Source organism: Monopterus albus, unplaced genomic scaffold (assembly GCF_001952655.1).
Source record: "Monopterus albus unplaced genomic scaffold, M_albus_1.0 scaffold12.1, whole genome shotgun sequence".
Lineage (NCBI taxonomy): Eukaryota > Metazoa > Chordata > Actinopteri > Synbranchiformes > Synbranchidae > Monopterus > Monopterus albus.
The window spans coordinates 2,117,762-2,142,806 of NW_018127892.1; the positions used below are offsets into that span (position 1 = coordinate 2,117,762).

At 41.9% G+C, this 25,045-nt stretch overlaps 2 protein-coding genes across 6 annotated transcripts in view; one reads left to right on the top strand and one right to left on the bottom strand.

Moving 5' to 3' along the window:
• The first annotated feature begins 794 nt into the window (after nt 1-794).
• On the top strand, nt 795-13,952 carry LOC109954785 (uncharacterized). Of its 2 annotated transcripts, none has more exons than XM_020590342.1 (6): nt 795-848; nt 4,297-4,348; nt 5,106-5,226; nt 6,650-6,792; nt 9,581-9,823; nt 11,667-13,952. In XM_020590342.1, exons 1-6 carry the CDS (start codon nt 814-816, stop codon nt 12,333-12,335), a joined length of 1,263 nt encoding a protein of 420 aa, XP_020445998.1. In that variant the 5' UTR covers nt 795-813; the 3' UTR covers nt 12,336-13,952. The 2 variants fall into 2 exon arrangements, with proteins under 2 accessions (XP_020445998.1, XP_020446000.1); XM_020590344.1 differs by having other exon boundaries at nt 9,584-9,823.
• A 148-nt stretch (nt 13,953-14,100) lies between these two features.
• The window catches only part of chfr (checkpoint with forkhead and ring finger domains, E3 ubiquitin protein ligase), a 13,954-nt gene continuing 3,009 nt past the window's right edge, over nt 14,101-25,045 (bottom strand). Inside the window, exons 7-18 of one of the 4 annotated variants that reach the window (XM_020590338.1) lie at nt 24,426-24,503; nt 24,034-24,208; nt 23,768-23,922; nt 23,150-23,312; nt 22,139-22,338; nt 21,774-21,896; nt 20,319-20,402; nt 18,322-18,392; nt 17,930-18,017; nt 17,733-17,840; nt 17,530-17,602; nt 14,101-17,001 (exon numbers count right to left, since the gene is read on the bottom strand). In XM_020590338.1, the coding sequence (XP_020445994.1) occupies nt 16,959-17,001; nt 17,530-17,602; nt 17,733-17,840; nt 17,930-18,017; nt 18,322-18,392; nt 20,319-20,402; nt 21,774-21,896; nt 22,139-22,338; nt 23,150-23,312; nt 23,768-23,922; nt 24,034-24,208; nt 24,426-24,503 (1,361 nt within the window). In that variant the 3' untranslated portion in view covers nt 14,101-16,958. The remainder of the gene's footprint in view (nt 17,002-17,529; nt 17,603-17,732; nt 17,841-17,929; nt 18,018-18,321; nt 18,393-20,318; nt 20,403-21,773; nt 21,897-22,138; nt 22,339-23,149; nt 23,313-23,767; nt 23,923-24,033; nt 24,209-24,425; nt 24,504-25,045) is intronic. The other 3 variants (XM_020590339.1, XM_020590341.1, XM_020590340.1) reach the window with 3 other exon arrangements.

Genomic DNA, 25,045 nt, shown 5'->3' on the forward strand with positions numbered 1-25,045 from the left:
GCTGTTCATTGTGCCCGTTGATTACCAGCTTATTCTGGAGATACTTGACTTTGATGTGTTTGAAAGCAATGACTCCACAGCACAATACTCAGCTATCTCTAATTTTGAAGAGGAAGAGGCAGACGAACAGATGACTTTCATTCCTGGCAGTTTAGCAGCAGGTGAGACTCCATCGGCAGCCGAAGACTCAGTGCTTCAAAATGTAATGGGTGTCACAAAAACTCTGCAGTCCTCTCAAGATGGTGAGGTCAAGCAAGTAGTGGTCCAGGAACAGTCCACAAAGATTGAGATTGCCAAAATCTCAAATTCTGCCAAAAGATCTGCAGATGCCTCACCTGGCCTGTCTGCACCATCTCCTTCCTATGGGGCTGTGCCTCCAGGAGACAAGGCCGTCAACTCTGCCTCCTTGTCACACAGTGAGGGACACCTCAACCCCAGGTCGGACCCAAGCACACCTGTGGAGGAGATCACACTTGCCTCACCACACTCCACTGATGCTCCAGCTGTGAGCCCTGAAACCCAGCAGTCGGTGTTTGACGCCTGCCCCCACGATGTCCTGTACATCTCAGATCTTATCACCTTCTCCTCCAGGTTCTGTGGCTCAAACCGGCCTCCCAGCAGCCAGTTGGTTTTTGGCTCCAGCCAGGAGATGGTGGAAGTCATCATGGAACTCATCACCACCACCCACTGGGGCCGTGGCTTTGCTCTCCTCTTCCACTACCACAACCTGACCGAGCCAGCGGGGGACCGCCGTGCCTCCAGTCCCGCACGCAGCAAGGTAGACTCTATGCTGGTGGAGCTGCCTTCTTAGCTATGATTCTTACAAGTGCCCTCTGCATCATTTTCAGGTAACAGAAGTAGAGTAACTTTATTGAGAAAAAAAATACAGACAAAACAGGTTATGGACTGTAAGTCTTACAACCACCATCTTAATCCAATTGGCTATTGACTTCTGTTTGTCACTAGTGACCTGCAACAACACTGAAGTTTCTGGATGAAATTAAAGGGAAAAAACACAGTAGTAAGAGGGAGAGAATTTTTTCCAGAAGAGAGGGTTAGCCCTGACCCTAACACCTAACCCTGGAAATTGAAAAGAAGGTTTAATAACAGATAATGAGGTGACACATATCAAACTGCCAGAGATACATTATGGTCATTTTTACCAAGTGATGGAAAAACTGATATGTATTGTATGTATGTAATGTAAACATTTTCAGCCTACTTAGGTGTGTGGCTCAGGAGATCTTGGTTGTTTGGGTTCACCATTTTGTTTTATGGCAGAATATCAACAACTGCCTAATCTAATCCCAGCATCCAGTTTGTATTTAACAATTAATAGCAAATGCTAACATGCTAACTTAAGATGGCGAACAGTGTAAACATTTTATCTTAAAGCATTGCTGTGTCTAAGTAAGCCTAAGTAAGGTTGTTGGCAGTATCTGGTTTTCTCAGATAAACATTTAGTCGTCTCTAAACATTTTCCTGAGAAAATTCACAAGTCCTATCTTTGATTTGCCCCATGAATGAATGTGGGTTGAACTGACAGTAAATACTGTACATAGAAACTTACTTGTACACACATACACTGTCACCACTTTGTTATATTGACTCAGCTGGAAGCCTCAGTCCCTGATGTGGTGGCCTTTGGTGATTAGTTGGGTTTGGCTGCAACTGTGCGGCCTTCTTGAAGTGGAGCATTCTCACCATAGACAGCGGTGCATTAAAGGTACAGCACCTGGCATCAATTCCAGCACACAAAAAATACAGGCTCCATGAAAGTGAATGGGCAGGGATAAAGGGACAACAAGGAGAAGTAAAACTCAATGTGAGTTTGGTACAGATGGCATTGTCAGAAGATCAAAAGGTGTAATTTACAAGCTGTTCCCTTTGCAATCCCAGGGGACAATATGCACAGACTGAGGGGTTAAGTGTGAAGGTTTGTAATACTATCTGTTTTGACTGTTTTAACCCTACTGGTCCAGATGTTCAGGATCCAGGAAGGTTTCGATTTGTGACAGCCTTCAGTATTCAGTTTGCTGTGAGAAACGCCTGTACAGTATGATTTTATTAATGTCAATTACGGCATAGTGTCTCCAGTTCATCTGTCAGGCACAATAACTCCGGAAGTTTTCACTATTAATAACAAGGAAATAGGAAGTGTAATTAACAAGAGCAACAACGTGTCATTCAGAAGCCAGGAAATGCATTACCATGAAGCGCTCATGAGCTGCCTTAGTACCTGTTTTTTCCCCCTCATTCATTTGTCCTTTAATAATTTAAACAAGTTCACAGGGTTAAATGGAAAACAACTATCTTGGTGAGTCAGGTGAAATTTGGAAAATTTAGAGCAGCAGTGAGATTAATTCCTAAGGTCTCCTCTGGTCAGAAACCAGCCAAAGGTGGATGAAAGTCACAGCAGGGGTTGCCCTAAGTTGACTGGGGGCTGGTAAATAACTCATTCAGCTGTAAGAGTAATTTTTAATTAGTGGGTACTTGCTCAAAATAAGACTGAGAGAACAAGAAAATAAAGATAATGTACAAACAACAAAAGGGAATATACATTTGGAAAATTAAAAATAAAGTACTTATTTAGATGGAAATTTCAGATATATCTTCTTCTTCTTGTAAATATACAAAAGTATATTTACAAGGTATTGCACTGAGGGTTGTTTTCTGTTATACAGTCATGGGTTAAGTGTTCATCAGAGTGACGGCCCAGAAGAAACTGTCCCTGTGCCTGGTTGTCTTTGTGTACAGTGACCTGTAGCGCTGTCCAGAGGGAAGGAGTCAAACAGTTTGTGTCCAGGATGTGAGGGGTCTGCAATGATCCTCTCCACCCTCCTTTTGACCCGTGAGGTGGACAGGTCCTCCATGGAGAGCAGGCTGGCACCGATGATTCTTCCTGCAGTCCTGTTTGCTGGAGTCTGTTCCTGTCCTGTTTGGTTGCTGAGCCAAACCAGACAGTGATGGAGGTGCAGAGAACAGACTCGATGATTCCTCTGTAGAACTGTTTTAGCAGCTCCTGAGCTGGCGCAGGAAGTACATCCTCTGCTGTGCCTTCTTGGTGATGGTCCTGATGTTGGATGTCCACCTCAGGTCCTGGGAGATAGTAGAGCCCAGGAACTTGAAGAACTCTAGTGCTGATACACTGCTGCCAAGTATGGTGAGGGGGGGGGGCTCCTCCTGAAGTCCACTGTCATTTCCACTGTTTTGAGCGTGTTCAGCTCCAGGTTGTTGCGGCTACACCACAGGACCAGCTGCTCAACCTCCCATCTGTAGGCTGACTCGTCATCGTCTCGGATGAGACCAGTAACCGTTGTGTCATCAGCAAACTTTAGGAGCTTGACAGAGGGGTCCTTCGAGATGCAGTCATCGGTGTAGAGTGAAAAGAGCAGAGGGGCGAGCACACATCCCTGGGAGCACCTGTGCTTATTGTCCGGGTGTAGGATGTGGTTTTCCCCAGCCTCATCTGCTGCTTCCTGTCTGTCAGAAAGCTAGTATTCCACTGACAGGTGGGGGCAGGCACAGTGAGCTGGGTCAGTTTGGAGTGGAGGATGTCTGGGATGATGGTGTTGAACACTGAACTGAAGTCCACAAAGAATACGCACGCATAGGTCTTTGTGGAATCGAGGTGTTGCAGGATGTAATGCAGTGCCATGTTGATTGCATCATCCACTGACCTGTTTGCCCGGTAGACAAACTGCATGGGGTCTAGCAGGGGGTCTACGATGTCATATGGGCCAACACCAGTCTCTTCAAAGGAATCCATAACTACAGATGTTAGGGTGACAGGTCTGTAGTCATTCACTCCGCTGATGGAGGTTTTCTTGGGGCCCTTGATGATGGTGGAGCATTTGAAGCAGGAGGGGACTTCACACAGCTCCAGTGACCTGTTGAAGATAAGTGTGAAGATGGGGGCCAGCTGATCAGCGCACACTTTCAGGCATGAGGGGGTCACACCATCTGGTAGCATCTTCTGCTGATCATCACTGTTTCTGGTTAAAATGACAGCCAGCAGGGTCATACCAGCTGTCGCTAACTATAAATAGCCATGGTTATTTTGGAGCTCATATTCTGAGTGAGTTGGTTATATCAGAAAGCTCTCCAGTACAATGCAAATGAATGGGATCTTGTCTGTTTTTACATTTCGTGTCAAATTGTGAACACCAGAGGTTTTTTTATTTATTTATTTATTTATTTATAATTGAGGAAATACTGTGGAAAACATTGAGGATATTTTAAAAAGCTGCTTTTTGGGCTATGTCTTTAATTACTGTGAGACTTCATGTTTTCCAGACCCAAACTGTGTCAAAAGGGAGCCAGCTCCTGCACATCCAGCAACTCTGAGGTACAGACACAACTGTGCACTCTTTCTTCCCATTTCTCTGTCCTGTTGTCATCTCTATGTGCCACTCACTCTCCTCTCCCACTTGCCTTTTCCTCTCTCTTGCCTTGTTTGTCAGACATCCCTCTAAATACAGAACTTTATCTGGGATTACTGGACATTTATTGTAATATTCTTTGCTGCTGAAACCAACCATACCGCAGCACATCAGGTGCACCTGAAGTTTGCCAAAGAGCATCTTGACACTCCACAGTGCAACTGGGAAAGTCTTTTGTGGACTGATAAAACTAAGGGTGAATTGTTTAGGAAGAACACACAGCACTGTGTACCAATGTGAAGACATTATTCAGTGAAGTGCACTAGTGGAAAAATCATGATTTGGAGCTGCTTTGCTGCCTCTGGGCCTAGACAGCTGCCATTATTGAGGGTGAAATGAATTCCCAAGCTTATTAAGGTATTTTACAGGATAATGTCACTCTGGCTGTCCAGCAGCCGAAGTTCAGGAAAAGCAGGGTGATGTAGCAGAATGATGACCCTAAACCTCAAAATACATCAACTATAGAAAAACTTCAAACTAAGTGTACTGGCCATAAGTTGGTGTCGCCTGCTGCTCTACTGAGATGTAGATCTGTATTTGTGAGACATTTCCATTGCAGGCTTTGGAGCTTGTTCTATGAAGACCTGTACTGAACATGGTTGCACTGTTGGTACCGTGATGAAGTACTGTGGATGAGGTCTGTGACATTGCACTGTGTTGCAGGTGCCAGTGGGAGTCCAGAACACTGGAGCTGAGGTCAGTGAACTGCAGCTGATGGCTGAGAATCAGGCCAACCTGGAGGCAACCATAGAGCAGGACATCAACGACAGTGTGACACATAGAGGTGGGGAGGACACACAAATGCACACACAATGGATAGACTGATTTACTGAGCTGCTGTTGTTCACCCTAATTCAAACATTAAAAAGTAAAGCTCTTAATGATTGTTTTTCTAAATCGGGTAAATCTATATTCTGCTCGGCTCATTTAACCTTTATATACATGGTGTACGATGCACTGCAACAAACCCAAAGCCCATTAATTGTACAATACTGTCGATGTTACTCATTGAGAGTTAGACTGATACTGAGATTTAGATCTAGATAATGTGTTTAGACTTTTCACTAGAATAATTTCTGTAATGATAGTAATACATTCTGGAATATAAATCTGCCATTGATTCATTTCCTGGCAAAGCAGGTCTGATAAGGTTTCAGTGGATTCATTTAAAAGTGAAGGCCTGAGGTTTGAGGACTGTGCCTCTGCTGCTGAGATGATTTGTCAGTCTAACAGCACAGGACTGGATTTTGTGCTTATGAGTATCTCTACATGGTGATCTTTCTTTGTGTGTTCATCTGTGGTGGTTATCAGTGCTCACACTAACTGCCTAGGTCTTCTTCTATTTAGAAATTACTGCTGCTCTTTGTAGAAATGGAAAATGGGAAATCTTTCTTGTCTTACAGGAGTTTTCCTCGCAAAGATCTGCCCAACATGTTACACACTTTCATGACCCTTTTTTCAGATTGAATCATGTCCTATACCGTATAATGAAATGATTCTCTTTACTGTAAATATGCTGTAATACTTTAAATCAAAAACAAACTCTGTACAAAGAACTCTCTGTGAACTCTTAGTGGGTCTGTAGAGTTTTCAATGGAAAGGAAAATTGCATTAGTTTTGGAGCAGCACAAAGGCTTGATCCCAGAACAATTCGAAGACTTCCCTCTCTCTCTCTTTCTTTCAGTGGGACTGAACCCAAGCTGAGAGATTTGTGGTTTGTGGCATTTAACCCACAAAGCAGCACTGGAGTAGTTTGAACAACAGGAGAGTACAGCACCCCCCTCTCTGTTTGCTCCAGTCATGATGTTAAAGAGTTTACACCAAAACACATAGCTTGTAAACAGTGAAAGAGCTGAGATTAGCCTACTCTGTATGTTGTTTCTGAACCAGTTATGTTGCTGTACATCATAAGCTCTAGTGTTTTGTGAGTAGCAAACAGTCCTTATTCAAAAAATGCAGCATGAAACAGTGCAGAGCTTTAGAATAAATTCAGTGCTGAAAACAAATGTGCAAAATTTTAATTTACACATAATTACACTGTTATTAGAGCTAGAATACACAAATACTGCTTTACCTATTTCTCTCTGAAACAGCTGTGAGCTCCAACTCATAGTTACAAGCCCTATTACAATTCAGGCAAACTATTAAAATGGCCTTGTCTCAACATATTCTGTCTACATTTTTTTTTATTTTTCGTGTTTCTGCAGTCCGTGCTGGTGTCAACATCTCCCAGAGTGCAGACCTGGACCTTTCCTGCAGTGGTATGACTGAACTCGACCTTGGTGCGGATGAAGTTTTCATTGTATCTTCAGCCCCTAGCCCAAGCAGGCTAGACCTCTCCCCTCACACAGTAAGACTGAGTTTTATGCCAGTACAGCTGTCACACTTTTAGGACATTACATGCTCCAAAGAGAAACATTCAGGAGTCCTAAAAATCGACATGCTAGCAATATTGCTCTATGGATGGCAGTGGCAGTCGGTTGGTATGTGCAGACTAAAATATCAACTATTTGATGGATTATCAAGAAATTTAATAATACTGTTGATGGCCCCCAGTGAATGAAGCCTAATGACTTCTGGTGATTTTCTGACTTCTCCTCAATCAAGCCAACAGTTTCACTCATTTTGTATCTCAGCCGCCACTTGATGGATTAGCACAAAATTGGGTACAGATTCATAGTTCCTTGGCAAAGTATCTTAATGACCATCATCTGGTCAAAATTTCCACATGATCAATACTGTGTTAATTAGTAAATGATAGCATGCTAGCATGCTAAGCTAAAGTAGTGAAATACCTGCAAAACAGGGCCTCACAGAGCTACTAGCATGGCTGTAGACCTTCAGTCTTATCTCCTCACTTTTCCAGATAAGTAGGGAAAAACATAGCATCAGGTAGCCTTGATGCTATACAACGCACAGTGAAATTGTCTATTTAATCTCAAGGCCAGACTCTGTGGGTGATGTCCTTGCTTTGGGGAAAAGATCCCTAAACCAGTGAATATCAGAGGTGACAGGGCATTCATTGTTTCGAACTGACCCAATGTTCCTAATAAAACTGCCACTGTTTTATTGTGTATGCATGGTACAGTCTAAAGCTATGAAAACTATGATGATGTAAATGGGAAATGAGGATAATTAAAAGAAGCGTTGAGGAAGAAGCAACAGTTCAACCAAGCATTTTTTTCTCTGCTCTCTTTTGTATTCTCTTGGAATAAGAGTTGGCATAAAACAGCTCTGGCAGCTTTTTGAAGGACTGGCAAGCTTTTTTGCAGCCTAGGCTAATGGAGTTTTATCTACAGAGCCAGATTCCCAGCTCCAATTGTGTGTGTGTTGGTGTGTGTCATGCACACTTTGGCACACAGTGTGTGGTCTGCCTGTGTGTGTCCTTTATGCCGACATCCATGTAAATGTTGCATGCCCAGTTCATGTTCCCATTGTCACTGCCAGGTGAACTTCTAGATTGTCATACACCTTCAAATGTGTAGATGAGCATTAAGCAATGAACATCACTTGTTAACATTTTGTTGCACAGGAAGAACTTCAATTATTTACAATAAAGCAATGAGAAGACTTGCTGCTGCTGTAGGCAGGGTGATGAGATCAAGACAGAGAAGCCTGGATCACAGTGGTGTTGTACATTTGTCACTATTTGAAATTCACAAGATTTAATTCAATGAATATGTTGAGCTTCTCTTCTCACCTGTGAGGGGTCTCACACCTCACCTTTGGAGCCACAGTTTATAAGTGACTGTACTTGGTGGCTGATTTTTCACCTCATGTGTTGAACGTAACAGCTGCCATTGTAGTCTTGGGGCTTTAGTAACCAAAAGAACATTTTATTTAAACCCCTAGCTAATTCATGTCATGTAATTCATATCTGGACTCGTTCTTTGTATGATGGGTGCAACCCCTGAAACCTTCCCCCTCCCCTGATAAACGGCAGGAAGGATAAAGTAGCCTTCAGACATCTAACTTATGACAATTAGCTTCTCGTGTTGCTCATACAAAAGTCTCAATACAGTAGTTGCTCCTCATACAGTGATTTGTTTGGACTGTTGATTACAAGAGTTGTGCACACACAGCACCACAAACATGGCTGAAACAGTTCCAAAACCCCTGCTGTTTTCTTGACAGATTTAATATACTTAATAAATAATGAGTGAGATTGGTGCGTGAGCCACAGACACTCTGCTGGCTGCCTGTGTGACTGATTGGGCCGAGCTAATCACCACAGTTTATTCTTATTAAACCACTAATGTAGTATGCAACACAGTCTGCTGGGGAAATTCAGGTATGAAGAGAAAACGTGACAGGTGCAACCAACAGACTGGCAGCCAGTCAGTGTTTAATAACCCTACATTTAAGTTTGTCATTCTGAATAACAGCTATTTAATTTAAGCAATAGGCAGTAAGAATACTTATTGCTTGAGGTGTAATTTTTTGGTAAAAAATGTATAAATTTCTGGCATTTCTCTGTACTTGTCTTTTGCTGTCTGACTTCCACAATGGATTATACAGATCTGACACCTTGTCCCTGGTGCCCAATAGTTCCTTTAATTAGCATTTACAATGCAGTGGTATACAGCACTAAAGCAGTGCTGTCGTTGCTATCTGAGTCTAGTTTTTGTTGGTTAATACCAAAGACTCCGTAACCGGCCTGCTGCTCAGTACAGGTCATTGACCATTGTAGCTGCAGTTGAGTGCTTAAACATAATGCCAGCTCTGATATGTGAGCCATTTATGTTGTGTGGTCATCTTCATTCCTAATTAGTTTATCCTCTCTAAGCCATTGTCTTTTATCTTTTTTACCCCAAGGGAAAGTTGGCTACATGAAATGTAGATTTTCAGCACCTCCTTGATTGGTTCACATTTTCCCTATGAGGAACTATAGTCCTCCTTGTCTGGATGCTGAACAGCAAGGGATCATGTTTGGCAATGACAAAATGATCATTCCCAGTAGTTTCCATCCAGTTGAATAACAGTTTCACTCACTCAGTATAACCTATTGAGACAGCTAAAACCCTTCAATTTGGCTGCCAGTGCACATGCTGAGGTCACCTGAAAACCATCTGCCGATGCACATTGCATGCACGGTCCAATACTCATTTTAATTTTCTCATGTGCTGTGTGTGTCCTAGCAGCGGGAGAGGGATCTGCGGCACAGTGACACTGGTCCCAGCCCTGCACGTGACTGGCTCTCACCAGACTCCACAGCCTCAACCACTGATGCCAGGTCTACCAAGGATGGCACCAGTGGCTGTGCCAGACCGAGAGCATGGAGCGTACGCACCTTCCAGGACTTCCTCCCTCCACTGCCACAGCTGCATAAGAAGTGGTGCAGCTGGAACTCCACCAGTCCCTTCACCAAGCTGGTGGACAGCGTCAGTACTAGAACCTTTGCTTTGCTGTTTTCTCACACCAAGGGCCATTTATGGCATGTGCGCTCGAGGATTAGTCAGTGATATCATGTCACCTAGTGAATAAAGGAGCAGTCAGTTCCTTTTTCTAAAATTGTCTTCATGGATATTGTTACTTGACTTGAAAGGTCAGTTCACCCAAAATTACTAAAGACTTTTTGTGGCATTTAACTATGATAGTTTTGGTTTTACACAATCACTAATACTGAGTACAATGTCCAGACATCATTACATCATAACATTCTCCAGGGCACATGTGTCAAACTCAAGGCCCGCGGGCCACATCCGGCCCGGTGTACAATTACATCCGGCCTGTGAGATCATTTTATACATCTTTTTTTTAATGGCCCTGCGATATGAAGCGCCGATAACACACAAACTACAAATCCCATAATGCAACACAACAGCTGCCTTACCGAACGATAGGCTACCTGAGATCATTCCCGCGTCAATTCAGATCAATCAAGCGTCTATTGATGTATACAACCCTCATTTCAAGTGAAAGCTAGCCCCTAACACTGGTCAAGAGAAAAGTTGATTATGAAAACAGAGCCTTTCTAAACCGGTGGGAGGTTGAGTATATGTTTACTGACATTGCCGGTAAACCTGTGTGTCTTATTTGTGGAGCTAATGTGGCTGTAATTAAAGCATATAACCTAACAGAGGAGAAAATCAGCCCGGACATTTACCGAGGGAGAGTTTCTGAAGAGCTGTATGATGAAAGTGTGAGACGTCTTGTGTCCAGACAAAAAAGCAGGTGTTTGTAAATGTAAGCCTTAGCAGAAATACAGCTGCTGAAGTTCAAGTTTATTTATTTTGAAATAATATTGTATCCTGTCTGTTTCGATTCATATTTATGTTCAAAAAACGTTTAGTTTTAGTCTGTTCAATAAATTTTTATCCTGTTCGGCCCGCGACCTAAAGTGTGCTTAGAGTTTTGGCCCCCTGTGTCATTGAGTTTGACACCCCTGCTCTAGGGTAACTAGAATAATGTGTGAATCAGCGCAAATAAAAATCCTTGTGTTAAGGCGGAGGCAGGAAATTGAGATATTTGATTTATGAAAACCTGGACAAAAAATTTTTAACTGCATACCTAGATACCAGGAGTAACTAAGAAAATATATTCTTTCTTATTTGGGTGAGCTGACTTTTCTTCCTGTACTTTATTAACAAGGACTGCATACACCGACTGGACACTTTATTAGGTACATCTCTACAAATGTATACAATACAACGCAACACTTCCACCTTAACATCTGTGTTTATGAAGCTCAAAATGTTTGTTTTTGGTGAAATTGTCATAAATGTATAAATTCAATTATGTTTATTACTGAGGTCCCAGTTAAAGGTGTTGAACTGGACTACATTATATTCAGAGGTGTGTCTATATTTTTTTCCTCCCCACTTACATATATGAGAGGATCAGAATATTAGGAACACTTCTAATTGTAGTCCAGTACACCACCTTTAATTATGATCTCAGTACTTTTAATAGTAATACTACGAAATGTTGTCTTCTTTTTGGTGATGCAAAATGGTTAGTTTGAGTATCACAGGCACTTTTATGTCAGGCATTTTTTACTGCAGGCATTTGACTTGTTTCTATTCTCATTCTACTGATGTGTCAGTGTTACAGTCCTGGTAAAGTACATTTGCTCACTGCCACACTGCCATGTCTTACTGACACTTGAATGGAATGGAGACATCATTAGTGTTAATAGTTGTTTTCCTACTGTGATAAGTCTAATTGTCTGTTGTGAGACGTTTCTATTGCAGAAGACAAACCATATCATGCATATCGTTCTAGGCTCCTTCCAGTTTGGTCGCTAACTGCAGAGGGGATGACAGCGGGAAGATCTCTTCTGATGTTCACCTGGAGGCTGAGGCTGACTATGGCACAATCTCTGACTCATCCATCAGCAATGCCTCCTACCCTCTTGCGCAACCCACCCAGAGACAATGGCGTGTCAACTCCACTAGCAACCTCCGACGCTCGCGATTCACAGGGGCTTGCTTTGGTCTGCTCTCTGGGACAGCAGACCCAACGAAGGCCTCTGGGGTACCTCATGCCCATGGCTCCAACTCAGAACCCAACTCTGGCTCTTCATCATCCCAGTGTCAGATTGAGAGTGGCCAAGCTGAGGGTGATCACATCAGTGTGCCGGTGTTTGCCATCTCTGAAGAGGACGACTGGCAGCCTCTGGTCTCAGCAGAGCACCTGGACCAGACCTCTGCTTCTGCTCTGCTGAATGGAGTGATGACGGGGACATATGAGGGGAGGAGGCGTACTGTGGGAAGCACCAGTCTCAGCCCCCAAATCCAGAGGGCCAGGCCAGAGTGGAGGCCATGGGGGAGCCAGGCATCAGGAGGAGCTGGTCCACTCTCTAACAACATACCATTCACGATGACAGAGTTGAGCACGGGTAACGACAGCCAGTTGTCTCCGTCAGCCCGCAGCGCTGTGCAGTGCGAATAACCAGATGCTGAGTAGGGACCCTGGTGGGCCAGTTGTGTATTTCCAAATTCAGGTAGTGCCACTTTGTAAAATATATAACCTACTTCTTTATTTTCTAAGACCAGCTTTTACAAAATTGTTACTAGAAATTCTCTAGCTTCATTTGGTCAGATATTCTCATTCTAGTTTTCTATTTTTATAAAGTTGTTTGGACAAAGATGGAATAATATGCTGCTTACTATGCCAAGGCACTGACTGCTGATGTATTAGGTTTTTAAAAAGATTGCAAACATGAACAAAAGTATTTTATGAGTGACTACTCCATAATCCCAAATGCTTAGGAGCACTTTATACAGGTTTCTTAATCAGTCTTCTGTTCAATGAGCTATAGTACTCCAACCATTGCACCCTTCCTTCAATAGCTCATTGATTCAGGATTTTGTGCTTCCTGTATCAGTTTTCAGCTTTTTCCTTAATGTGGTTATATTTTTTGAATGTTTATACCAAAAGTGTTCTGCAAGCATAGATCATACATTAATATCACTGCATAGGTTATGTACTCCGAAAGCTGATACTGGATTATAAAAGGGAAATCAAAATAAAGTTAAGGTATATACAGTACTAATATACACTATAATGTAGTATAAAGCATTCACAGTAGTATTTAAAAAGAGGTCTGATGTAATGCAAAATTTTAATAAAGGCAATGTCATTCACATGTGTCCTTTATGTGATGCAAGCTCTTATACAGAATCTATAGGAATCCCAAAAAACCTTGGAACAAAACCAGAACTTGCGGTCATGGTCCGTTGTAGAACTTTTGTCAAACAAGAGTTTTTGGATGTACATGCAACAAATTTGGGTTTAGTCAAACTAGAAATACAAATGCAGTCAGCTGAAATTACACCGGACACATTAGACCATGTATGACAAGTTGTTTTAGCCTTTATTTGAGATCCTTGGTATCAGATGTCATTCTCCTCCACTAGTCTTTGTCAGCAATAGTTGGGCATCTGGTTGCACTAGTTGAACAGAAACTCTAGTTGCTCTTTGTCAGCAACCAGTGGCACTTTTGTCCAATTAGTTCCAACATAAGCCGTACTAGTAACGCCAGACATTGTACTAGTAGCTCTAAAGTCCCAGCTAGTCACTTTTTTGACACACTAGTGGCTCTCAGGACCAAACTAGTAAATGCCTAGCAGGAGGGAAATGACAAAATCCTGAGTCCTTATTGGTTGGCCTTTTGTTAATTATTTTAAACTGGAGAGCTAAAAGGATGTCTCAATGTATTCTTCTTCTCTACCTCCTCATTAGCATTTTGTGCAACTAGTTAACTAGAGAGTAGTCTGGCTTTTACTAGTTCAACTAGTGAATGTTTTACACCTTGCTAGTCAAGTCAAAATGTGTCTCACTAGTATAACTAGTGGATATTTTGGACCTCACTGGTTAACTAGTAAGGTTAAAAGGGAGACTAGTAAGTGTTTTTGATCAACTAGTACAACAAAATGTCACTAGTGCTGACAGAAACCAAACTAGTGGAGGAAAGTGACATCTGACATCAAGGATATCAAATAAAAGCTAAAAGGGATTTCCAAGCTGTCACAGAATCATGCTCATAAGTACACATATTTAGCTCGGACTCAAGGTGTACACAAACCTGTGAAAACAGTCTTCTAATGTCAAACTGCAGAAACATTCTGCAGTGTGAAGCTCAATCCAAATGAAGTAACAAGCAAAATACATTTTTAAGTGGACTTAATGTACTGGAAAAAGTGTCTGTTTCTCTATAATTAGTCTTTTAATTTCTTAAGATTACCAGGCAAATCAGAACCATATACACTTCAGACATTAACATTGTTAATACAATATACAGGATAAACAAGCGTTTGTCATACTTAAAGAAAATAAGCACTAGGCATATGCAAACATTTCTGTATGTGCCCAGTGCTACTCCATAGTGATTTAACTAGAGGTTGATTATAATCTAGATCACTTGTTCAGATAGTGCATTGCACGTGTTTACAGACATCAGTAAAGACTTCCAGCCCTCATTTTGAAATGTATGCCCAGCCTTGAACCAATGCGACTCTGATGCACGTCTCGTCTTCCGTATACCTGGAAGCTGTGATGAGGTAGAACTGAAACCTGCCTCTTTCATACTTTTGAGCAGCTTGGTCCAGACTTTTGCAAAGTGAGTCAATATTTTGTCTTTGTATACAACACAATACCAACACAGGGAGAATGCAAAGCATTCCTCCAAAACCTCTTTAATACCCTTTCTTGATTGGAGTGGCTGCAGAACGTTGTTGGCTTAGGGTGGCCAGCTTTCCTGCAGGGAATAATTACAACTCAGCCGCTCCACCAGGGGATCGACTGGGCTTGTACTGAGGGTCTGAGCCGCTAAGGAATGCCAGTGTGGGCCCACAATGACTGAGGGCGTAACAAAAAATAAATAAAAGAAACACCTAAAGCGCCTTGCTAACAGACACATTAACTAAGAAGCTCAGGGAGGGGCCAGGAATGTTCCCATTCACAACCACCCAGACTTAACAAAAATATGAAGAGCTACATTACAAAACACAGTGTATCCATATCCACTATTGTTACTATGTCAGAAATGCACATTAGTTTATAATATTCTGCACTTGCATTACCAAAGACGTGATTAGAAAGAACCCCCCCCATCAGATTCAACATGACTGTTCAATGTCAGCATTTACATGCTGACAGAACTTTACTAGCTACCAAAAATGGCCAACCTTAACTTAAAAACAAGACAGCAGCTTCCTGTACACAAGGAACTAGAAAACTAATTTTAACAAATTTCAATACACTGATCAACTAATCTGAATAAACCCCGATTAAAATTCTTGCAAAGTAAACAACAACATATGTAATAGGAGCACACATATATTTTAACAACAATGTACTGGTGTGCTTTTACTGGCAGGATTCTCTCAGCTGTTACGCAAGTGTATGGAAACACTACATAGTATAGTACAAGCACCAGCAGCCTCAGCTGACTTAGCCACTGCTGGTTGCTTGGACTGGAGTCTATTTTAATCATAGCTTAGCCACTGCTAAGAGGTGATGAGGATGTGTCCCTTCTACACTACTTTAATCGCCTCGGAGATGATTATCCAGAACTAAGCATACAACAGAGGTCTCTGCGCCCTCAGACAACGTTACAATACTCCGATGCCCCACCACACACACGAAATCTTATATAAATACCACACTGTGTGGGGCTTTGATGTGGCTTTCTGCCCATGACAGGGAAAACAGTAATGCCCTTGCAAAACAGGAATAGTCCACTGGAGATGGAACGTTCGCTTACGAATATTGTTTAAAGTTAGCAGTAAGGATCTTCAAAGCTAATTGTGTCTTGGCCCAAAATGGTGCTGCAAAGTATTTAATACTACCCTAATTACTGTCATTAGTGTTTCTCTAATGATATTCACCAGATGTTTTTGTCACCATTACTCTGTAGGGAGCCCTGGATTCTAAACACAGCAGTTCTTAAGACTGTTAAAACACATTATAAATAAAGGAAGGTCTTTTACTCCTTAATTACAGAGAGTAGAGAAGGACATAATATAAAACATGTGCACCAGCATGTGTAAGTGTACACAGCAAACTGACAAAACTGAGTACATCCCTGGTCAATATCACAAAAATGTTAAATTACAGATCATGTGTTATACAGTTTTGTTTATAGTGAAGCCAAAAAAAAAAAAAAGATTCAAACTAGGTTCATATTTAAGAACAAAGTACAACATAATCAATACATCATTACTGAGACTCCTGTTTTAATATTTTGCATTGTGCCTTTATTTGTGATGACAGACTTGATCCTCTTGGACATGGATGTCACTAGTCTTGCATGTTCCTTTAGACACATCCTGGGCCAAAAGTGAGAAAACAGTGGTGTGGTGGTGTTCACAGATTAATTTAGATCTTTGTACATGCAATTAGCCTTAATTGGAAACCACAGGTGGACTTTTGTTGCACTGGCTTTGCACTTTGAGGCCAGAGATTGTCAATGTACTATATCATGTTTTTAATGATATATTTGATCAAACACCCTACACTTCATCTTGGAAGTAATACAGTTTTTGTGAGAATATAAAGTCTTTGAATCATTTAACGTTTGAGTGATATGGACCAGGGGTGTACTCAGTTTTCTGTGTATATCCATACAGACTGCCTGACTCGCTCTTAATCTGAGAAGGAAACATTTTTTTGCTCCACAGGCTAAAACAATTAACTGTCATCATCCAAACAAAGAAACCTTCAAAATGTAGCTGGTTACCTGAATGAGACACAGACACAATGTGTCACTGTTTAAATGGTGGCTGCTGTTAAATGCACAACCAGGCCTTAAATACTAAGCAGCTTGAAACTTTACTAAACTCCAACGTGCATAGCATTATTTCACACATCCCTGTGTCAAGTAAGACATTTTCATTTGTAAGTGAATACTGATTGTAATTTCTGCATTAGGTTACTGCATAACATCTGGAAGCCAGTTAGCTCCACTGGACATAAAGTTTAACAAGACTCTCTCTCTCTCTCTTCAGTGCATGAGATGCTGAACTATCTACATTTGACAGCTGGCAGGTGAAGAAAAGCCACTGTGCTCCTTCAGTTCTTGAAACGTGTCTGCTCACATATGTGATTGAATTTCCTGAAATTAAAATAAAAGGAAGAACCCATATAAAATTACAAAAGCACAAAAACCAAGGAGATGAGAAAACATGAACCATCTTGCATAGGTTTTCATTCAGCAGACCATGCTAATACAAGCATGCCTTCTAGTGGTGTAATAGGTGAACTGCACAGGGCTAGAACCCCATTTTCTCATGTGTCCAAGGTATTGTCTGAACTATTCACTACAGATCTGTGACTCAACAACCTGAGGGCCCGGTGTTGCCATGGTGCAAAAACAAATACAAAAAAGTATCTATGACATACAGGTTTTTTTGAAGAGCATGCTATAAGATGTAGCTTTCTAGGATAAGCACCTAGAAATGCTCAGCCATCGTTCTGAAATATGTTAAGTTCAAGTCAAAAAATCTATGGCTTCAAATGTATTGTCCAGCTGTCATTCTTTAAAATGTTTCAATGTGATACTAATTGAAATTTGACCAGAGGGCAGATATGCTATCTGAGACCACAGGAGTTTATGGGGTGTTTTGCATCTGATAAGACTTACACTGCATGATGCACCTTCACCTGCGTGCGACAGTTGCGTCCCCAGTAACAGTCAGGACGAGATGTTACAGCAGCTGAGGAAACATCAAATTCAGTGAATACATGGGTATGACAAAACAAAACAGTGGAAAGTCTCATTCTACATGATAGCAGTAATCCCTTTGTCTTTGTACCAGTAAATAAGATCAAAAATGCTGCATTTACCTGGCAGTTCAGATGGAGGGATATTCTGTCTGTAAATGTAGGCCAGCTCCTTGAATGCTCTCAGGCCACACCAGAGGCACAGGATGGTGTTCGCAGAGATACGGCAATCTGACCGAGATACGATCGAGGAGGACACAGTATTTTAGGAGTGTCACAATGAATTTTTAAGATCTGCCCAAATGTATCTGAGGGTTCACCTGACAGATAGTAGCTTCCCTGCTCTAAGCCCTGCAAAGACTCCTGAAGTACATCTCTCCATGACTTCCCTCTGGAGGACAGGTAGTTCTGGTGGAAGGATAGAAACGCAAACAAAAGCATCTTAGCGCCACATATGACAGTAGTTGCAGACATGTTTAAAGCATCGTATAGCATCAGTACGGGCCGGCGGTTAACAATACTGTTGGTACAGTTGATATTGTGTAATCTGGAAAGTTTACTGAGGTCAGAGCAGGTAAAGCAGAGTAGTGGACACACAGATCCAAAGTGTCACAGAGCATCATGAACGTAGCAGTTGCTCCAGTTATTTTCAACTACCCAGGATGCTTTAAACAATGTATTCCAATTCACTTATATAAAATGTCCATCTTACCTGCAGGATCTCTGATTCGTAGTTGTTACTGTTTAGCACACCATCCAGGCATTTGTCTGTCAGATTGAGCTCTGGGGGGGGGGGGGGGAAAAAAAAAAAAAAACATCTGTATTTGAACTGTCAAACCTTTGGCAAATTACAACACAAACATGTGCAGTACAACCAACTACAGAGAAAATAAATGAGTCATATCACAGAGGTGATTTTGCAACATAGTCAGTCTGCAGAACTGCTGAACTGGGCTTTTGATTTCATGTTGTCTTGTTATTACAGACATGGCCAAAAATACTGGCACCCCTGCATTTCTATCAGATAACACACCTATTCTCCCAGAAAACTGCTGCAATCACAAATTCTTTGGTGTTATCATGTTTATTTCTTTTGTTTAGACCACTGCTCCAGGTCTCTCAATGTGAAGGGTTCCTTCTCCCAGCTGCTGTTTTGAGATCTCTCCACAGGTGCTCTATGGACTCATTGTTGGCTACTTCAGAACTCTCCAGCACATTGTCTGAAACCATTTCTGGGGTTTTTTAAAGTCTGCTTTGGGTCATTGTTCTGCTTCTGATGGAGACCCAGCTTTCTGACACTGGGCCCTACATTGCTCCCCAGAGTTCCTTGGTAATCATCATTTCATGATGCCATACACACAGTCAAGACATCCAGAGCCTGAAGCAGCAAAGTAATCCCAAAACATCAGTGAACCTCCACCGTGTTTGACTGTAGGGACCTTGTTCTTTTCTTTGAAGACTTCATTTTGTTTTCCAAAAACAGTAGAATGATGTGCTCGACCAAAAAGCTCTGTTTTAGTCTCATCTGTCCACAGGACATTCTCCCAGAAGGACTGTGGCTTCCTCGGGTAAGTTGTGGCAAACTCCAACCTGGTTGGTTTATTTCTCTGTGTCAGCAGTGGGGGCCCCCTGGGTCTCCTACCATAGCATCCCATGTCATTCAGATGGTGACTGATAGTGCAAACTGACACTGTTGCACCCTGTGCCTGCAGGTCAGCTTGAATTTATCTGGAAGTTCAGAAGAAGAAGTCGAGGTTCTTTATCCACAATTGGAACAATCCGTCATCTATTTTCCTCTTTCGTCCACGTGGAGACCAGCTACAGAGCCATGGGCTGTAAGCTTCTTGACAAGGTTGTGCACAGTAGACACAGGAACAGCCAGATCTCTGGAGATGGACTTGTAGCCTTGAGACTGTCCAGGCTTTTCCACTATTATGGTTCTCATTCTGTTCTTTGCTCTTCTTTCTTTTCTCCATGCTCAGTGTGGTCCACATGACAATGGTTGAGTCGACTTTTATCCATTTTAACTGGTTGCCAGTGTGATTTCTGTTCTCAGTACCTGTTGGTTGCTACAACAGAGTTTCATTACACATTAAAGGAGCATCACATGCTTGAAATACAACTATTTCTGGTGATTTTGAAAAGGTGTCAATAATTCTGTCCAGTCCATTTTTGGAGTTCTGTGTGGAATGGATCAGATTTGGCTTTTTTCTCTGCTTTGTTGTGTTGTTCTAGTGCAAACAAAGACCTGAGAATACCAAAGAATTTGTGATTGCAATGATTTTCTGGGAGAAGTGGTGTGTTATCTGGCAAAAATACTGGGGTGCCAATATTTTTGGTCGTGACTGTACATACTTAATTCAGTTTACATGCAGAATTAATCTAGTGTCCATATAGTGCTTGCTTAAGAGGAAAGTACCTACATTTGTTCTATTGTGACATGTTAACCTTTCACACAAATATGGGGAAACATATTTCTTTAGTTTGCTAATCTGTTAATGACAATACATTTACGGTGAAACAAAGAGCTAATAATAAGGAGATGATAGTCATCTCAGATACTGGACATAGTTTGACAAACTGTCCCTTCAAATAAAGGTATGTCAGTAACAGCCAAAAGTAAATAAATAATACTGGTTGAAGCCTGCTACCCAGCAACAACACTAGTGAAGACGGCCCTGGGGCTGTTTTCCTGAAACAGATACACACCACTAAATCGAGCCAAGCAGCCTTGACAGCGAATCCCCTGGCAGCCCCAGTACATATGACAGAAGGGACGCTCGCACAGCACACCTGCCAACACATAAGACATCATGCATGTTAGGTGTTGTAACACAGCTATGTGAAGGGCTGGAAGTGTACTTCAGCTATTACTGTAGATGATAAGCATAAACTGTATTGTCAATATTATCAAAAATACAAGAAATCTGAATGTAGCACAATGGCCCCTGATGTGCACAACAATAAAAACGGAATAAATACAAGTTAAAAGAGCAAAACCTAGACTAACTGTTCATAGGACCCTAGGAGGAAACTGTCCCTGTGCCTGGTTGTCTTGGCACACAGTGTCCTGTAACACCGTCCAGAGGGGAGGAGTCAAACAGATTGTGTCCAGGATGTGAGGGGTCTGCAGTGATCCTCTCCACCCTCCTTTTGACCCATGAGGTGTACAGGTCCTCCATTAAGGGCAGGCTCACACCAATGACCTTTTCTGCACTCCTGACTGTCCGCTGAAGTCTGTACTTGTCCTGTTTGGTTGCTGAGCCAAACCAGACAGTGATGGAGGTGCAGAGAACAGACTCGATGATTCCTTTGTAGAACTGTATCAGCAGCTCCTGGGGCAGGTTGAACTTCCTCAGCTGGCACAGGAAGTACATCCTCTGTTGCACCTTTTTGATGATGTCACTGATGTTGGTAGTTCACTTCAAGTCCCAAGAGATTGTGGAGCCCAGGGACTTGTAGGACTCCACAACTGAAACAGGGCTGCTGATTTTACATATACTGCATACCTCCTGTCAGATATGTCGTTATACTAAATCATCTTAACACTGTTTAAGGCACACCAGCACCAACCAGCTTATGTTTTTAATGAATTTTAGTTTCCTAGATTAATTCTCCTTATACGGTAATTGCTACATGTAGTTCTCTGACAGGCAGTTAGCCCCAGCTTGTGCCTCTCATGCCTGCTGTTCCTAGTCACAGTGATAACTCTCACAACCGTGACGACTGTGTAACTAGGTAAATCAGTGCTGACCCCTGGCAGAGCTGTGCTCAACTTTCAGCTAAAGCAAGAGAGACAATGTCACTTCCTGTTGCCATCTTTGTTTATGTCAAGAATATAGCTCATACCCCAGAGTCGGGCAAAAGTTATATTTTCCCCGAACTGGAGTGGATTATTTTTAATCCAGATTCCTGAAAGAGTCCACGAAGATTAGGCAAATACATTCAGAATTTGGGTCAGTGCTGTCAAACAACTGTCTGGGCTTAGAAACAGTGACCATGTTCTGATTTTCGGGGTTAGCAGAGAGATATCACTGATTCAAATGTATGTAATGCATAAGAGGCACAAGCTGGGGCTAACAGCCAGTATAATGTAATCACTTACATTTAGTCAACAGGTCATTACATGTTTGCAGAGAAATAACAAGCTTAGGGACCACTCACATTGTTGAGCAGCAACCTGCTGGCTGTTTTGCTCGGCCCGTCTGTCTGGCATCGGCTGCATGCAGCAGAGGCAGATGAGATGGTTGCCACGAGGGGGGCAGTGGTACTCCTGAGCAGATACAGCTAGGGAGCAGAAAAAAAGGTTTTGATGGGAGCCAAGATATGCAGATGAAATGGTAGGCAGGGGTTCTCCACAGCTGTGCTGAAATGGGCCATCACATACATTTGATAACAAAACACACTGTAAATCCTTCTTAGTGCTTTGGCATTAGGAATATTACAAAATGTTGTACCCTGCAATTTGCCACTGAGGGAAAAGTTTAACTTTAGCTAGTAATCTTAAAATCTAATCTATAGTCAACTACCTGAAGGGATATCTGAGGATGTTGAGGGCTGCTCTGCTGTGGGCTTTGCAGACGCCTCCTCAGTTGCTGGCTTGGGTGGAGGTGGTATAAGTGGTGGAGTCGGCAGAGCAGGGAGCCAGAGGTTTGAATTTGCAGCAAACAGCACCTGACTGACCTCCCTCACGTAGCCAGGACACTGCCTGCACATCTCTAGTGTCTGACTAAAAACCAAAACAAACAAATTACATAGAGAACTTGTTCAATAAACAACCAAAAACCAAGCTTTCATCATCGATGGCTTTTCTATGGCACGATACATATTCTTAGGACACTGATGACTTTCACAGATACGTTAATATTTTGTTTTTACAGTGAATGAATACATACATATGTGCACACTAATGGTATTTTTGTAGACATTTTCACACCTGTTTAAGATATTTGACAAATTTAATTTAATTAGAAATATTTTATAGCGTTTCCTTGTAAACAACATTAAACATAAAATCACTGAAAAAGTGAAATGTACTACATTTTTTGTCAACAAACAAAACAAAAATCATGTACAAGACTAATGGACAAATGATTGTTACAAACAGTTACTTTTCAAAGACCTGAACCTCTAGCATAGTATCGGTTCAGAGGTCGCTTGACCTGTTCCACTACAACAAGTAAGAAACGTTTTGAACTCTGTTTAAGTTCTGTCTCTGGTTCTTGGAAGAAACTGATTTGTATGCAAACTTTTTGCACAGTCTACTGATAATTGCAGCAAAGCTCTACACAAAGTTGGCAGCAGCTCCTCAAAGGAAAAAAAACTACTAGTTTAAAATGCATGACAAATTAGACAAATCCACATATGAACACTGGACTAAAATGTGTTTAGTTTTCATTAATCAAACTAGATTAAAATTAAAAGTCAAAAGACTAAAATTTGACTAAAGACTGTTCACCATCTTTAAACAAATAAACTGAATCAAAAGCAAGTGCCTAAACTAACACTGGTTCTGGACAGTTTACAAGCAAACCTCTTACCTAATGTCTGAGGAGTCACTGTCATTGTCGGACAGCTCAAAGAGGTAATCAGAGCTGCCCTCCTCATCAGAGAAGGAGCGCTCAACCTTTGGCTGCAACATGTCCTGAGTTATCTTGTTACGGCTGTCCATGCTCTTCAGATCCTCCTCACTGCGACACTTTTCTGTGGGCCAGAAAGGGACACACAAACATATGCAAAGTTCCCATCTAATGTGATTTTTAGGAACATGTATCATCACGACAATTAGGTCTTATTTGCGATTCATTATTTGTTGTTCTTGTTAGCTTCGGTAGAAACACCTGGTGTTTTGAGTGAAATAAAGCACCAATGTGTGTGATTAAATATGCTTCTAAAATGATTTTTCTTTTTATCTGTTCCAACCTGGGTGCTGAAGGAGGTAGGCCTCCACCAGGTTGTTGAGGATGTGGTTCTTACAAATCCTCTCCACAGGGCAGCGACAGGTAGGGCAAAGAGATGATCGCTCCATCCAGCCTGAGTAGCAGGCAGCACAGAACACATGCATGCAAGCAAACACGTGGTGTTTTGAGTGAAATAAAGCAGCAATGTGTGTGATTATAGATGCTTCTAAAATGATTTTTCTTTTTATCTGTTCCAACCTGGGTGCTGAAGGAGGTAGGCCTCCACCAGGTTGTTGAGGATGTGGTTCTTACCAATCCTCTCCACAGGGCAGCGACAGGTAGGGCAAAGAGATGATCGCTCCATCCAGCCTGAGTAGCAGGCAGCACAGAACACATGCATGCAAGGCTGCAAGCTGAAGACAAAAAAAGAAACATGACACTCGGTATTAAACTCACATTATTTTTATTTGGTGGATGTGCATGAAGATAAACGAGACCACAAAGTAAGATTTGTGAAATCTTACCTGACACAGTCGTGCAGTAGATCCTGGCAAATAACACACGTCAGGGTCTCCTCCATTTTGTCCGTCTTAGCCCCTGCTGCTGGTGGGTTAGACAAAAAACTTCCAAGATCTCCCTTAGCTGAACCACCCACTTCTGTACTGGAGGTGTGTGGAAAGCCCAAATCATATTGCTTATCTGTAAACACAACAGGTTTATATTTTACATGCTACACCGAGTCATTTATAGCATTTGTTTGGTTTGGCTTACAAAAGGCTTCCAGGGTAGGCTTCTTGATGGAAAGAAGTTTTTAAGGCTGGACAAAACCCCCAAAGTAAAGCTCTGGTAACACACAAAATCTAATGTGAGGAATCAGTGAAAACCACCAGGTTAATACCCAAGTTTAAAAACTAACCATCGGCTTTTCTCCTCCTCTTGCTTTCTGGCTCCAGCTCATCTTGATCCTGTGCTGGGGCAGCATCTTTGACTTGGCCTGATATGATGGAAGAACATTATTTAACCTGGGTTAAATAATGATGTTAATACTTAGAACTGCTTGTACTGGAAAAAAAAAGAGTTGTAAAGGTTCAGGCTAGGGATGTGACTCAGCTAGGTCCATCTCAGTGTTTGTTCATTTTGCTAAAAAGGTGGAGGGAAATAGATCATACACCAGACTGAAGATGGTATGATTATCACCAGCTGGACATGTTTCACACGACCTGGTCCACACCGAGTTAAATGACTTTTAAATTTCAGTAGTGATAGGTTGAAATCTGCTGCCTAATGTGAACATCAATGGTCGTGTACCCAGTGTTTGTTTTAAAGAAGAGTGACAGCTCTGTCTCTGTCTGCTATAACATCTATCACAGGCATAATCTGACCACACAAGCAGAACACCCCCCCGCCTTGCTTTTTTGCTTTCTTGCCAAGAATATCAATGCTGGATCGATGCTTTCGTTAAACTCGTTGACTTGTTAAACTACAGCCAGGAGCTGTTTGGCTTTAGTTTCATACAAAGGAGAACACTACTGGTTC